General features: G+C 38.9%; 1 protein-coding gene across 1 annotated transcript in view; it reads right to left on the minus strand.

The window, feature by feature from the left end:
• Positions 1 to 13,992, minus strand: part of COL25A1 (collagen type XXV alpha 1 chain) — a 289,300-nt gene that overhangs the window by 14,278 nt on the left and 261,030 nt on the right. Inside the window, exons 23-31 of the mRNA XM_052681793.1 lie at positions 13,447 to 13,524; positions 10,345 to 10,368; positions 8,952 to 8,996; positions 7,301 to 7,345; positions 6,970 to 7,050; positions 6,736 to 6,798; positions 4,606 to 4,656; positions 4,233 to 4,259; positions 172 to 225 (exon numbers count right to left, since the gene is read on the minus strand). Of these exons, the coding sequence (XP_052537753.1) occupies positions 172 to 225; positions 4,233 to 4,259; positions 4,606 to 4,656; positions 6,736 to 6,798; positions 6,970 to 7,050; positions 7,301 to 7,345; positions 8,952 to 8,996; positions 10,345 to 10,368; positions 13,447 to 13,524 (468 nt within the window). The remainder of the gene's footprint in view (positions 1 to 171; positions 226 to 4,232; positions 4,260 to 4,605; positions 4,657 to 6,735; positions 6,799 to 6,969; positions 7,051 to 7,300; positions 7,346 to 8,951; positions 8,997 to 10,344; positions 10,369 to 13,446; positions 13,525 to 13,992) is intronic.

The raw sequence follows: 13,992 nt of genomic DNA on the forward strand, positions 1-13,992 counted from the left end.
TTACAAAATCAAACATAAACGTGCACGTAACTTGAATGCAGTTCTGGGTTGATCCTTACACAGATGAGATATTGTTTGGCTTAGTAACATCTAGGCATGCTGCAGTAGCCACGTGACAGTGCAATTGTGGCACTGTCTTCATAAAGAAAAGCACACAGAATGTATACTTACTCTGTCTCCTTTAGGGCCTGCAGGGCCATGGGGACCAATTGGGCCATCTATACCCTGCGAAGAGAAGCCAAGAGGGTAAGAGGGAGGTCCAGTTCCTTCAAGTCTTTAGCTTTAGTAGCTGTCTTCTAGCCAAAAGCTAATATGGAATCAGCCATCACCAGATGAAAATGCAGATTTAATTGTGCTGGGACCTGGGCAAGCAAATCTGGCTTTCAAAACTCAACCTATAAGCCCTCATGTTACAAAGTAGCTCATCTTTTTTCTAGTTGGATTAGAATTTCTTTATGGAAGTTGTACAAAGATTTTTAAAAGCTATTGAAAGTTGTTGCGGCTAGTAGCAGCTGAAGGTTCAAATAATGCTTGCTTTTAAACATTGTTGGTTTTTTTTTGTTTGTTTTTATTAAATCTGAAATGTCCACTTTATGGGTGGACACACCCCGTCATGATGATCCATACTTCATTAATTAACTAAGAAATAAGGAATCTAGAACGTATTTTAAATATAACAATGCTTCCAGTAGAAGCCCAGCACACCTGATTCCATTTCACTGTTTCCATATTAGCACAAAACAAGTATGCTTTCCTATGAAAAGCAAATCCCTAACCTTGCTCAGGTAAGCAAAACCCCAACCAGTGCAGGCTGTGCAGCAGTTATCTAATCGAGTATCAACTTTTCTAAGGCTCGGAGCTTCTTGTTGCTATGAATCTTGTTCTCTTTCCCCAACACATTGCCCTAGGAGGCTGCTTGACAAAGCATGGAAGATGCCACGATGCCTGGCCTTCATTCCTCCAGGCCGTGCACAGCCTGGGTAACACAGTGACATGGAAAGACAAGGGACTCACCCGGGGTCCTGGCTTTCCGTCTAAGCCAGATGCTCCCTGTGTGGTTAGGTGGAAGCATGGATGATGGGTACGACACGGGTGACAAGAACGTGAGATTAGTAAGTGGTGCTGATGAAGAAACATAATTCAAATGTACAATACGAATTGTGACAGGGTTCTGGGACGGGTATCACATTACTACAGCATGTTAGTTAAAAATTCACATGAAACATCAAGAGCCCGCATCAGTTCTGACATTAGCACTGGACCACTGACCCACCCCTGCCTTCCCACCACAGCACATTTGCCCAGAAAAAAAACGAAGCTACACAGTTACTCCAAACGCCAGAAGTTGGGGTGTTTTTAGCCTTAGCAAGCAAATATTTAATTTGTCATTTACTTGCTTGCTTTCTAATTTGTAAATAAGGACAATACTGAATACCCTACTACACAAAGCAAAATACAACAGCGTATGCTAAGAGAGATAAGAAGTATTTAAGCGCATTATGCAGCTAACAAAGCCTGGACCCTACAATGGCCCCATTCATTCCCAGGACGCGCCGCCCAGGGAACAAACACGATTCCTGTTTTCCCACTCCGCTCCCCGCTCCGCCTGGGGCTGCGGCACCGCCGGGTCGGCATCCTTGGGGACGGGAGGACCTCTGCTGGGTCACCTGCGAATAGCAGGAGAATGGGCCGCTAGGCTGGGATTAGCGGAGCATGCATGTCTACCTGGGGCACCGGGAATAACATGGGCCAATTAAAAAAAAAAAAAGAAAAAAAAGAAAAAAATAATCATAATAAAAAGGGAGGGAAAAAAAGTAATATAGTAGTGTTGAAGAGCCATCTTCTAGAAAAATAATTAGAAAATTCTAACCCCTAAGCCAATTTTTTAACTTTGCTCAGTTAGACCTCTCCGTTTCACAGAGGAAGAATAAATGAAGGTGTGGGGAAGAAGGAGATGCCCTTTTTAACACAAACACCATACAACACTGAAATAACAAAATGATGAATGTAGTGGGGTTGATGGCATCCTCACAACACTGAATGCTTTCAACTGACACGTAACAAAAAACCTGACAGCACTGGGTGTTACAGAGCATGACTTGGACAAACAAAAACAGGCTGATGCTTGGCTCTACCATGGCTTATTCTATACATGCTGTTGAGCAAACCAGTGTTGTTCATTGTAAGCAGAAAGAGAAGTTTGCAATTTGCACTGAAATTGAATAGATTTGGGATTTTTTACTTACTGGAAGACCAAGGGGCCCTCTGTCACCCTTTTGACCTTGTTCACCCTTCAATCCTTTAAGACCATTTAACCCTGGTTCACCCTAAATGTAAAAGTATAAATGCCAAATTTTTGGTGCTATAATGGGTGCTTAAGCTGGGATAGAAAAAGCCAGCCACAGAAATGGCTGCAAATTCCAGTTTAAAGCAGGGACTCACATTCAGCCTTCTCAGCCTACAGATACAGACCTGAGAAAAAGTATTTGGGAGATACCTGATGCAGACTGATGTCTGTGAGAAAATACTGGAAACTTCTGAGCAACAGATTCTCAATAATTATCACCTTATTTAGGTAGTTGGAATTAAACACACAATTCAGGGCTTTTGAGGATTTCCTCAAATCCCATAGCCTACTCTCTACAGATGATTCAAATAGAAAGAAAACTTCCTGAAAGTCAAGCCTCAAATCAAAAGTCTCCTACAGTCGGATCTCCTGTTTTGGAAGGAATCAATATTTTTCCCTATGGCAAACTGGAATTTGCACCAAAATCTCATTTGAAGATATTTTAAACCTTTAAGCATATATAATTAAGCTCAAGCAAATTGAAAGCAGCAGTATACATTATACAGCGTCAAGCTGTTCTGGAGGTCCATAGTTTCTGTGTTCATACAGAGAGGCTTAAACAACATAAGAAATGGCACCAGTCTTGTTGTGAGTGTTAAATTATGCATAGGTTATTACATTAAACGCTACTAAGAGGATAACGGTGGACTTGCAATTTCCTATAAATCATTCTCACATCACAAAAATCTGCCCCAGCACGAGGGCTACCCAGTCAAAAAAGGTAATGACTGTGCCTGCCTCTTCTGGGAAACAGAAATGTGTGTGTTTTTCATCCAGGCTGTTCCCCATGGCCTTGTTCCTAGGCCAGCCTTTGATGTATTATGCTACTTTATACCATATACATTTAAAATAAAATTCAGAATGAGATCTAGTCTGCTACCTTAAGTAACACCAGACAGCTGTGCCCCCTTGGCACTCATTTCTTCATTTTTCTTCCATTTGACTCAGTGTGACTTTCAGAGCAGTAGCACTGAAAATGCTGAAGTTTTGGAAACAGACCTGAGAAGTTTCACAAAAGCCCGGGTGTTAGGCCAAAAGTCTGAAGTAAGACAGGTTTGGTATGTAAATGGAACAGACCTGACTTCAAAAAATGATCAATGACTGCAGATTCTTCTGCCAAGGTGACACAAATAGTCTTATAATATGTCAAACCTGTAAAGATTTTCTCGCAACTTAAAACAAGCCACACCAAAGGCTAAATGAAAGAACTCCTCATCTTGTATTTCTTTTAGAAAGGTGCATGCGACTGGGCAGCTGTGACGATTAAAAGACTCATTCCTGATAGCAGCACCAGCACCATTAATGTTGATAGAGTCCCTGCTGTGCATCTTCACGTACCGCACTGCAGAAGACGCTCAGAAAATCTGCCTCATCAAGGAATGGGATTGAAAAACATGAAAATATTGTGGCAGGGAACCTGACGAACTGGTGCATGATGGTGCAGGTCATCAGAGGATATGGTGCCAAAGAAAGTGAGAGGCCACTCATACTGGAAGAAGTAGGAGAGGCAAGAGAGCATAAAGGAAGAGGAGTTTCTCTGACTTCATCTCCTGAGTATATGCCACTTGTATGTTCAGAATTGCAACAGAAGTGGTAACTTGCCCAACACCAGGAAACAGAATAATTTAGTGCCATAGCACATTATCTCAATACAAAAAATGGATTCAGCCAATGCTCAGGAGAAATACTAACCAGATGCAATCACAGAAAAATTAAGATCTTTTAAGCTATCTATCAGTATTAAGATTTGCTTTAAGGTTTAAGAATATCAGAAATATTTACTGAATGAGACATCAAACAAAACATAGCTGCATGCATTAAAGAACAAAGAATGACACTTCACAGACATCAAGAACATGACTATTTGAGACAGCCATTAATTTACCTTTGGGCCAGGCAAGCCATGAGGTCCCTGAAAATAAAGATACCGTGCTCAATTACAAAAATATGCTATGAGTTTTTAAAAGAGCTTGGTGCTCTGTATGGGTGAAAGTTACATCTGTTCTTTTATTCTTGCAAATGAAATGCAGCTGCCAATAAAGCAACTGTAAACACCTGATTTAGAGAATAAACCAGACCAGTAACATGTTTACACCAGCATAGGCAGGTTCAATTTGTTTCTCACTTCCAACGTACTTAAAGGTCCTAAATTAGGCCCCCCTCTAATTGTTATATGCTCTCACAGAATTCTATTAATCAGATATTAAAATAAGTGGGTTCAAGCACTTCCCAATCTGTTCTCTTTGTCCGAAGCTTACCATAGGGCCCGGAGGACCATGTGGCCCTGGAGGTCCAGGAGGTCCTATGATCTATGGATAAAAAAAAAAACGAGATTAAATCGTACACAGTGAAGAAATTCCCCACAAATACCAAAACTCAGATTGATCCTTCTTCTGCTGGCAAGCAAGCACTTATAAACGTAGCATTGCAATGGTACACCATGACAGCATATCTAGAAAACGGTTTTAGAAATGGGAATTACTGTAACTTGGAAGACGGGGTGCCTGAAGTGTGCCTGAAGTGAATTGCTTGTGCCATATGGCAACATGCCCGTCTCCGATTCTTGCTCCTAGACTCATACACTTTAAAACAGCATGGAGAAAAAAAAAAAAAAAAAAAAAAAAAAATCTAAAATAAGTAGTACTGAAAAGATGCGCTCAAACTTTTATATATATGCTCCTTAGCAGTCTCTGTACTATGTAACCTACAAGAGCAGAAGATGCTGAAGATGCTGTGCAATTCCTTCCCAGTAACGATGAATAGATAAAAGATAGTAAATAACTCACACTTTTTCAAGACTACCCTTTTTCTCTCCTTTTATTCCGCTTAGCCCACTTGTACCAAGAATTCCCTGAAGTCATTAACAGAGGTGATCAGGTTGCTCAGGCATGTAGCTCATGCTTATTTTGTGCTGGTTTTCTGTATTCTTAATGAATCCATAAAAGAGAATGTCATGATGATATTTACAATTCAGCGTCACCTCTTTCCCAGGGTTTAACCCCAAAGGGTCTCTACTGTAGCCTGCATGGTGGCAGTGAGGATGCTAATTCATGTCTCCAAACTGATACTCAGCCCCTCACCAACACAGACCGTTGGTGGTGACACTAGTGAGAACAAAACAAGCTTTCAGACATGGAGAGATCAATCCACCATCTGTGAAGTCTTCTGAAAATGGAAAGCCTTTTTTTTAAGAGAAGTCAAGCAGAGCAAGGTGAATGAGTTAGCAAATCGATTTGTGACAAATTAACAAACGCAACAAAACACTCATACACTGAAGAGACAGTAAATGCCCAGTGCCCTGTGATGACAAACTTCTTTCATTTCTCAGAGCTTGTGTACCAAATACCCAGTGCATGTCACCATAAACAAGGCGGGTAGCTTAATGATAACATTAGTCATCCTTTAAAAAAGTTATTGCTGTGGTTTTTTTTTGTTTGTTTGTTTTTTTTTAATGATTTTACAATGCTTTGAAAGTCGGGAAGATGTCTGGCCCTGAAAAGCTTTCATATGTGGATAATATTATTTACAAGTGGACAAGTACAGAGCAACAATACATTTTCATTTGTGTATTAATTCCATCAAAATTATGCAGAAAATTATGCAGGGTTTATGTAGAAAATTAAGCACAAATATACACAAGACTGGAACTTTCTCCCCCAATTATTTTATATCAAGAAAGTCTTTATCTTGTGTCACAAAAGGGGAATTGGGCAGAAACTGGATGATGGGAAGTTCCATACTAACAGAAGGAAGAACTTCTTCACTGTGAGATTGACAGAGCACTGGCACAGTTGCTCAGAGAGGTTATAGAGTCTCCTTCTCTGGAGATATTCAAGACCCATCTGGTTGCCTACCTGTGTGACCTGTAGCAACCTGCTTTAGCAGGGGTTTGCACTCAATGATATATTGAGATCCCCTCCAATCCCTATGATTCTGTGATTCCTGACATCACTGAAGCCAGTCTAGTCTGCTTCTCACTGGACTTTCATAGATCACCACAATACAAGTGTTGAAATAAATCTGATTATGGTTGCTTTTGTTGATTTTATCTCTTACTATTATTTTGCACAGCATTTATTTCTGATAGTTTAGAGAGCCAGAACTCAGTAGGACTGTTATGACAAAGGAATAGAAGTGAAAATAACTAAATCTGTAGCATTTCTTCAACAGCATTTAGCTGTTTAAGGTAAATATTTAAGTCCTTTAATTTTCAAAAGGCCATGGACTACAGCTAAATTATGAATCAAAATACTGTGAAAGTTCAAGCAGAGAAATCATCAAGAATGTCTGGAAAGATAAGCTGTGAATATGAACTGTTCCTCAGAACTAAAAGCTGAAACACTATTGCTGTACTACTACGTCCACTGCAACAACACACTGAGACTTACTGAAGGGCCTTGGGCACCAGGCAAACCAGCATCTCCTTTTTCACCTTTCATGCCATTGGCTCCCTATAAAATCATTAAAAAGAAGCATTTATTAATAGTTTAGATCTCATTAGCAATCCATCTAGGAATGATAATGTGTTTATAATGTAATGTGTTTCCAGCACTGCTGGAAATTCCTGATAGAGGGAGAGATTAAAAATATACTTATTTAAGCCAAAATTAGTTCATACTCACTGGCAATCCAGGTAGTCCAATTCCTCCCTTTTCTCCATGCATTCCAGGTTCACCCATATCTCCTTTTAGTCCTTTAGGACCCTAAAATATGTATTTATTTATTTAGCAAGTTGTCTGTAGGAACAAAATACTAGCTTTGATCCTAACAAGCAGAATAAGTCATGCTATGGATTGACCTTCATTATTAACATGTAGAATCACAGCCATCATGTGGCCACAGGAACACAATAGTGATCATATGGATAACAAATCTAAGCTGCAACTTGAGATCACAGAAATATCCTTTGGAATGATGCATGGTTGTTCATACAATCTGCACTAGGTGGATTACCTGTTCCCCATCAACTCCAGGAATTCCTGGGGATCCTGGTTCACCCTGCAAAAGGTAAGATGGAATTGGATTATTATCTTCTAATTATTCAAGACATTCATGGAAAAAGCAGTACTAAATTTATTAAACTGGTCAGTAACGTCTGTAATTAATAATTAGCAACAACAAAACCAGAGAACACTCTTGGTATACATTGTATATACATACAATACTTGTACACAATACTGAACAAACAGCTCAGCCAAAGAGCTGTTTCAAAATTCATAAACTTTGAGTTGCATAAAGATAAGCAAAAAAGTAAGAGAAAGAAAGAAAAGAAGAAGAAACCCCAAAAGGTTGGGGAAGAAAGTGGGAACTTTGTTCGTTACTGGAATAAATATGGAATCATGGCCCCTGATATATGTAGGGTTGACAGAGACCTCATGTTTTCTTTCCCAACAAACATAAATCACCAGGGAAGGAGTTCACATTCACTGCATTGCCCTACGCACTGATCCCCGTATAGCATTCCCCAAGGGAGCAAGATGGGGATAGATTATGATATTGACAACAAACTTTTGTAAGGTTGAATTCTGCTTTATGTCATTAGTTTTGAACAGAAACGAACAACCAGATGACGGAAGACATCAACTCCTCTGTGTTTTACAACATACTCTTGGCTGCAGAAATCCTTGTGCTGAGTAGAACCTAATGTGGAAATTCTTGCATGCTTAACTGTGTGTTCCATTATCGGTTTTCATATAGAAGAAATTCGATAGTTTACAATTTCTGAAAACAATTAACATGTTAAATGGGATGAACTGCCACATGATATCACAGATGAAGCCTGAAATTCAAATGCTTAATACTGTTTTTGAAGAAACAATTATCTACTCTTGGAAGAGCTTAGTGACACTGGCAGAAGATATGATATGTTCAATATTTAAGAAGTAGGAGAATTATCTCAACTAATTTAAAACCAATATAAGTATTGCACTACAAGCAACACTTTCTGTTTTCTTAAGAATAGGCAAATTTATTAAATTTTATGGAACAGCGCAGCATATGGTATTCATTGTCTCTGTGTGGGCTGCTCACTAATAGCTCTGGTACTGTGCACAACCCCAACAGGTGGGGTTAGCAGCTCTGGATTTGCAGACAGGATGCTGCCCACACGTGCACGTTATAATTTTTACAGAGATTAGAAAATATTGTGCTTCGTTGGGTGGGCACTACTGCAATACAGAAGCTGCGTTGACATGCGCTTGCTCTGTGGCCAAATTCAGACTGCTTCCCACGCAGCCAGAAGCAATGCACAGAAACAACTGTCTGCTGGTGCAGCTACTGTGCAAACACACAGATCGCTCTCTGCAGCAGAAATCCTAGGGATCAGCCTCAGTGTAGATCCATGAGGAAGATGCTTCCATGCTGGTTTTGTACCAGTTAATTTTGCCAGCTCTCAACTGAGCATCGTGCATGGCACAAAATCAAAGTACTATTTCTAGGAAGCTACATTTCAAATTGCCAGAGCGCAAAGTTGGAAGCATGCTGTACTCAATAGAATTTCAGGTAAACATACTGTATGGGAGAGCTCCAGATACAAAATGTGCAGTTAGAAAACTAGAAAATATCTCAACTCCTAAAACATAGTGGGCAAAATAAGGAAGATCACCTTTGGACCTTGCAGCCCTTGGGGTCCCGGTGGTCCCGGTGGTCCCTAAAAAGAAACACACACAAAGTTTTAAAAGAAATTCCTGCAGGACTTGCTGTGTAAATGCAGGTCGAATATTAAGATAGGTACCTGAACAATATGAGTTAGATGTGTGGCACAAAGGGAACCAAGATCAGACATGAACAAGTTGTTTATCTATGACAACTCTCAGCAAACAGATGGGTACCAGTAAAAACAATGTTAAAACAGCAGTGCATTTCCTCTTCTATAAGAAAGTCCTGCTGCTCCCACTGATAAAATGGCAAAGCTTCTGTTAATGGCAGGGAGACACCAAAGTTCACCTCAGCCACATCCTAATCTAAAGCACTCCAAGGTGAGAAGAGGATTCTGCTGAAAGATGCTAAGTGTCTTTGGGGATGCTCAGTGCTTCAGGAAATTGTTAGGGAGTAAGTTGCAACTACTCCTTTTGCTTCTACCTAAGGATGCAGATATAATTTCAGGAACAAAATATTGAATTAGGTGTCGTACAGTAGGTTTGGGTTTGTTTTAATAAATAAAAAGAAAAAAGAAATCCTCTCCATTAATGAGAGGATAATGAGTGACAGAAATCTACAGAGAATGACTCAAAACAAAGAGAAGAATAAAATAATTTGCTTATACCCAGCTTGTTGCTTTAAGAGAAGGCCGATCTAGCAATGTTATAAACATCTCCTAGCTGTCAATGTCAGAGATTATGATAGTTCTGATGTTGTATCATGGGAATTGGCTGGAGTACAGGGCATGGGAACTTACAATCCTCTGCACATGCTGGGGATAGGTGCTGAAAAATTGGTATTTTTTTTCTGAGGTCTGATAAGGTAGGTCAAGTGAATTGTACTTGAGGCTCTGTACTTATCCTGACTTACAGTTAACTAAGATGCGCCTTTTCCAGAATACTCTCACATGAAGTTTCTTTGTAAACCAATGTAAAAGAGCCATCCTTCTGCCCTGAAAATAAGGTGGATATCTGAAAATCATTAGGTACTAAAAACCCATCTTTCCTGTTTCTGGACTCCTGTGCAGACACATGCAGATGAGAATGAATGCCAAGAAGTCCGAAGCAGCTAATCTGCCTAAATATGTACCTACAGAAAAACTGTATTCTTTATTTTCCAGATCTCTTAAATTAATGGAAGTTTTGCCATTAATTCATCAGGAGCAGAACTGGCTCCACTATTACAGGACTTTTGACAACAAACTCTCTGGTAAGGGAGCAATGAGCAAGTAAGTACATAGGATGGTGAGCTGGGTCAGCACTCAAGGAAGGCATGTCCTGAACTGGCAGAATGACAAACATGTTATGACATAAAAGAGACAATCTACAACACAAAGCAAATCATGCAATTGGAATTACCGTGACAGTGAGGGTGGCAATCCTCTGTTGGCAAAATGTATTAACAAGAGACAACATTACCAAACTGAACAAGGATATAAATTATTCTGCTTGTAAAAATTAGTATCTCCACAAAACCTATACTGCATCTAGGGAGATCCCACATCTCCAAAAAATAAGAGAGAAAGGACTGTTATTCTTAACTCCCAGTGTTGCACAGTTTGGCTTCTAGGGCAATCAGGATTTTACATAGGTGAAGACTGTAGTTTCTTGTAAATTTCAAGTGATTGAGTAGGTGATGATTAAACAGTAAAATCACAGTAAAAGTCTTCCAAAAGATTTTTAGAAACTAAGAAAAATGGGATGAATTGGTCTCTCAGGATAATTAAAAAAGACTTGCCCACTGTTCTGGGATCTCTGCAAGTTTTGCACCAAGGTTTAACTAAAAAAATACAATTCCTACAGTAGAAGTGTAACTTTTTTTTTTGTATGGAAAATAAGATGCACAAAAATAAAGTTAGGTTCTAAATCTGAAAGTGCTAATCCACAAAAACACTGATAAGTACTTCGAATTCTGCTTTAAATGTCTGGAAAGACAAGAGGCTTCTTTTATTAATTATTATGAATTCTTCTATTATTTTTAGCTTGATCTGCTAATACATATATATATATATATATTTACAAATAAGAATCTAAAAGCAAGTGAAAAAGTGTTTGAAAGTAATCAAAATGCTTGTCTATGTTTTTAAAGAAAATAAACATCTTGAATCCTGATGCCTCTCTTTGCTTTTCTATTAAATATGAAGAACCTCCTGGCATATATGGAAAGAGAAGTATTTAGCTTTTAACTCTTTTCCTATGTGCAAATGGATGGTTTGCAAATCCTGCTTTTAAGTTCTAGAAGAATCTTCATTTGCCATGAAAATTGGAGCCTGCTAGATATGAAGTACATAAAAAAGAAATAAAGAAAACTGTTCTCTAACAGATGACTTTAATATAATCATATATTTTGCATTGTAATGTATTTATGGGAATATATAAAGATTTTTAAAAATTGAAAAATTCAGTTGGTATAGACATGAAAACATAAAATAACCACTGCAAATGAATGCTGGCATGATCACGCTGACAGGCTCATTTTCATCAGCACATTCAGTTTTCAGTTTCAGACACCTAAAGTGTCTGATCCTCTACAAAAGTTAAACTCCTGCAGCTACTGCCTTTAGCCTTAGGAAATTCTGAGGAACAAGCCTGAAGAGCGATTTTGATAGAGCTGCATTTTGTATTTGGTACTACAAGTGAAAGCCACATGCACACAGCAGGGCTTTTGTCAAACTATGATGATAATTTTAAGATCCCTATTTCCAGTGCTGATGGACTCACATGTCTCATTCTGACTGAATGAGCAACTGAGCAGTAGGTACAAGGCAGAGTAACTATATTATCCTAAAGCTTCTGAGCTGCTTGATGATTTATTGCTAAATTCTAAGAAATGCAGACAGCCCATATCTTTCTAACTCTTGCCAACTTCTTAAATCAGCAGACCAAATTCTGTGTAAGGTCACAGTTTGGTGCTGAGTGCTGAAAGTGCTCCATACCTCTAAGGGAAATCTGCAAACCTCAAATCCTTTAAGATTTTGGCACCAGGAGACTTCTCAATGGGTGCTTGCCATCTGAAAGGCCTGAACTGGATTTGGCAAAGATATTGTTGACTGATCCTATATAATCTTACTTACACCATCCTTGCACAGACATTCCCATTGATATCAATTATTTGTTGCCCTGGATCAGAAGGTGATGACATTTGAAATGATTTACAAAAGGAAAAAGGCCTCCTCATCTGTTTCAACCACTGCAGTAGGCTTTAGTCCCTTATTGAGGCTTCTTTATGTGCTGCAGCTTTTCTAAGGTGCTCTCACACAGCGCTTGAAAGTAGCACTGATGTCAGAGTGAGGATATAAAGACAGAAAACAGGAAACATTGGGGCTGAAGCCCCCGGTAAATCTGTGCTTGATAATATACTACATTACTTCCAAGCTACTTCAGTCATCTAACACTGAGATTGATTTAAAAGACTGAAAAATGTGTCTTTGAATTCCCTTAGGAGCGAAACAAGTGAGATGGGTATAATGCAGAGCCTCAAAACATGCCTATGTAGACTTCCCCACAGATGCCACTCACAATGAGAGTGGGCTTAGCTTCAAAAACATATGCGCTTTTAGATTTTTACTAAAGGCAGTGAGGTTTTTTTATTTTCAAAAGAGACTTGAAAAGCACATGACTGGCCAGACATCTATCCACTCCCACTGAGTAAATGCCAGAAAAAGTTCATTGGATTCAGTGAGAAAATGGTCAGATGTACAATGAGCCAAGCTCTGTCTTCAGCTGCACATAAGCAAACCCATTCATTTTGGTGGAGTTGTACTGCACAAAATTTGCATCTGAGTACACTGCAATGTAAATCACCTTGACTGCAACAACATATGTCATCTTGTTACTTTGCTTTCATGCAAACACTCATTTATTCTTTTTGCAACTCCACTTTAATCCCACATACTTTGGTGCATACCTGTCAAAACAGGTTTCTAGAAATGAACTAATGGGAAGATTGGTGCTTTGTCTATTTAATATACTCAAGTTGCTGATTGAATCCACAGCCTTCTAATGGAGCCACACGTGTTACGGTTTCCAAATCTCAAATTTTCTGCTCTTTGCATTTTATAGGAAGAGGGGAAGGGAAAAGAAGAAAAAAGAATTGTCAACATTTTAGCTGTTGAACTGAAAAGCAGATGCTTCTGTTGAACTTACGTATGTGGTTCATTGCATGAATTCAGCACTAACCCCCACACAGCAATGAATCAGCGTTACTCTCATTAGATGATGTCAGTATGCTCTGTGGGAAATGCAACTAATTCACTCAGCTAAATTATATCAAGAAAACAGTTTTTCTCACACCAAACAGCAAGTCTGGTTTCCAAATATAGAAAGACATTCCTAATCAATAAACTCAGCAAATCTTTGGGGAAAAAAAGTGTTCTCATGGTTTATGCAGAAGGAAAATGACGTCAAATGGCTTCTTGGCAGACCAGGCTAAACTATTTCAGCCTTGTTAAGTTTACATACCTGTAGAGCTTCATGAATATTGCCATTATAATCAATTATCTCTGTAGCACCTTGATCACCCTTCTGTCCAGGTGGCCCCTGTAATACATTTTCCATAACAATATTTGAGACATCTGCCAAAGACTACTCCAGACACTTATTTATTGATGAATGCTTTAATGCCAAAGCAGCCTAATCAAGTTTTGTTGTATTTCCAATGTACTACTACACCCACATAACTTAGCATTAAACTAAAGACTACATTTAAAGGATTTTTAAAATATTTTTTTCAATAAACAAGCAAGTCACTAAGTGAATTGTGCTGCAGTGGGAAAGCAAATAAATGAAACCACTGCAGCTAAACACTGAAGCAGTTCCAATACAGTAATTTTGTGCTGCCTGTGGGCAACGTCTGAACATGGCATGTAGCATCCTGCCCATAAACTGTGAGTAGGATAATAGTAGTAAGTCAAATAGTAGTAAGGACTGTTACTCATATTAAAGGCAAATTAGTAACACGCTTTCCACCAGGGTCAAGTGACCAATCTCGTTACATTAATTGGAGTT

Source organism: Tympanuchus pallidicinctus, unplaced genomic scaffold (genome assembly GCF_026119805.1).
Source record: "Tympanuchus pallidicinctus isolate F22 unplaced genomic scaffold, pur_lepc_1.0 scaffold2, whole genome shotgun sequence".
In the NCBI taxonomy this organism is placed as follows: Eukaryota; Metazoa; Chordata; class Aves; order Galliformes; family Phasianidae; genus Tympanuchus; species Tympanuchus pallidicinctus.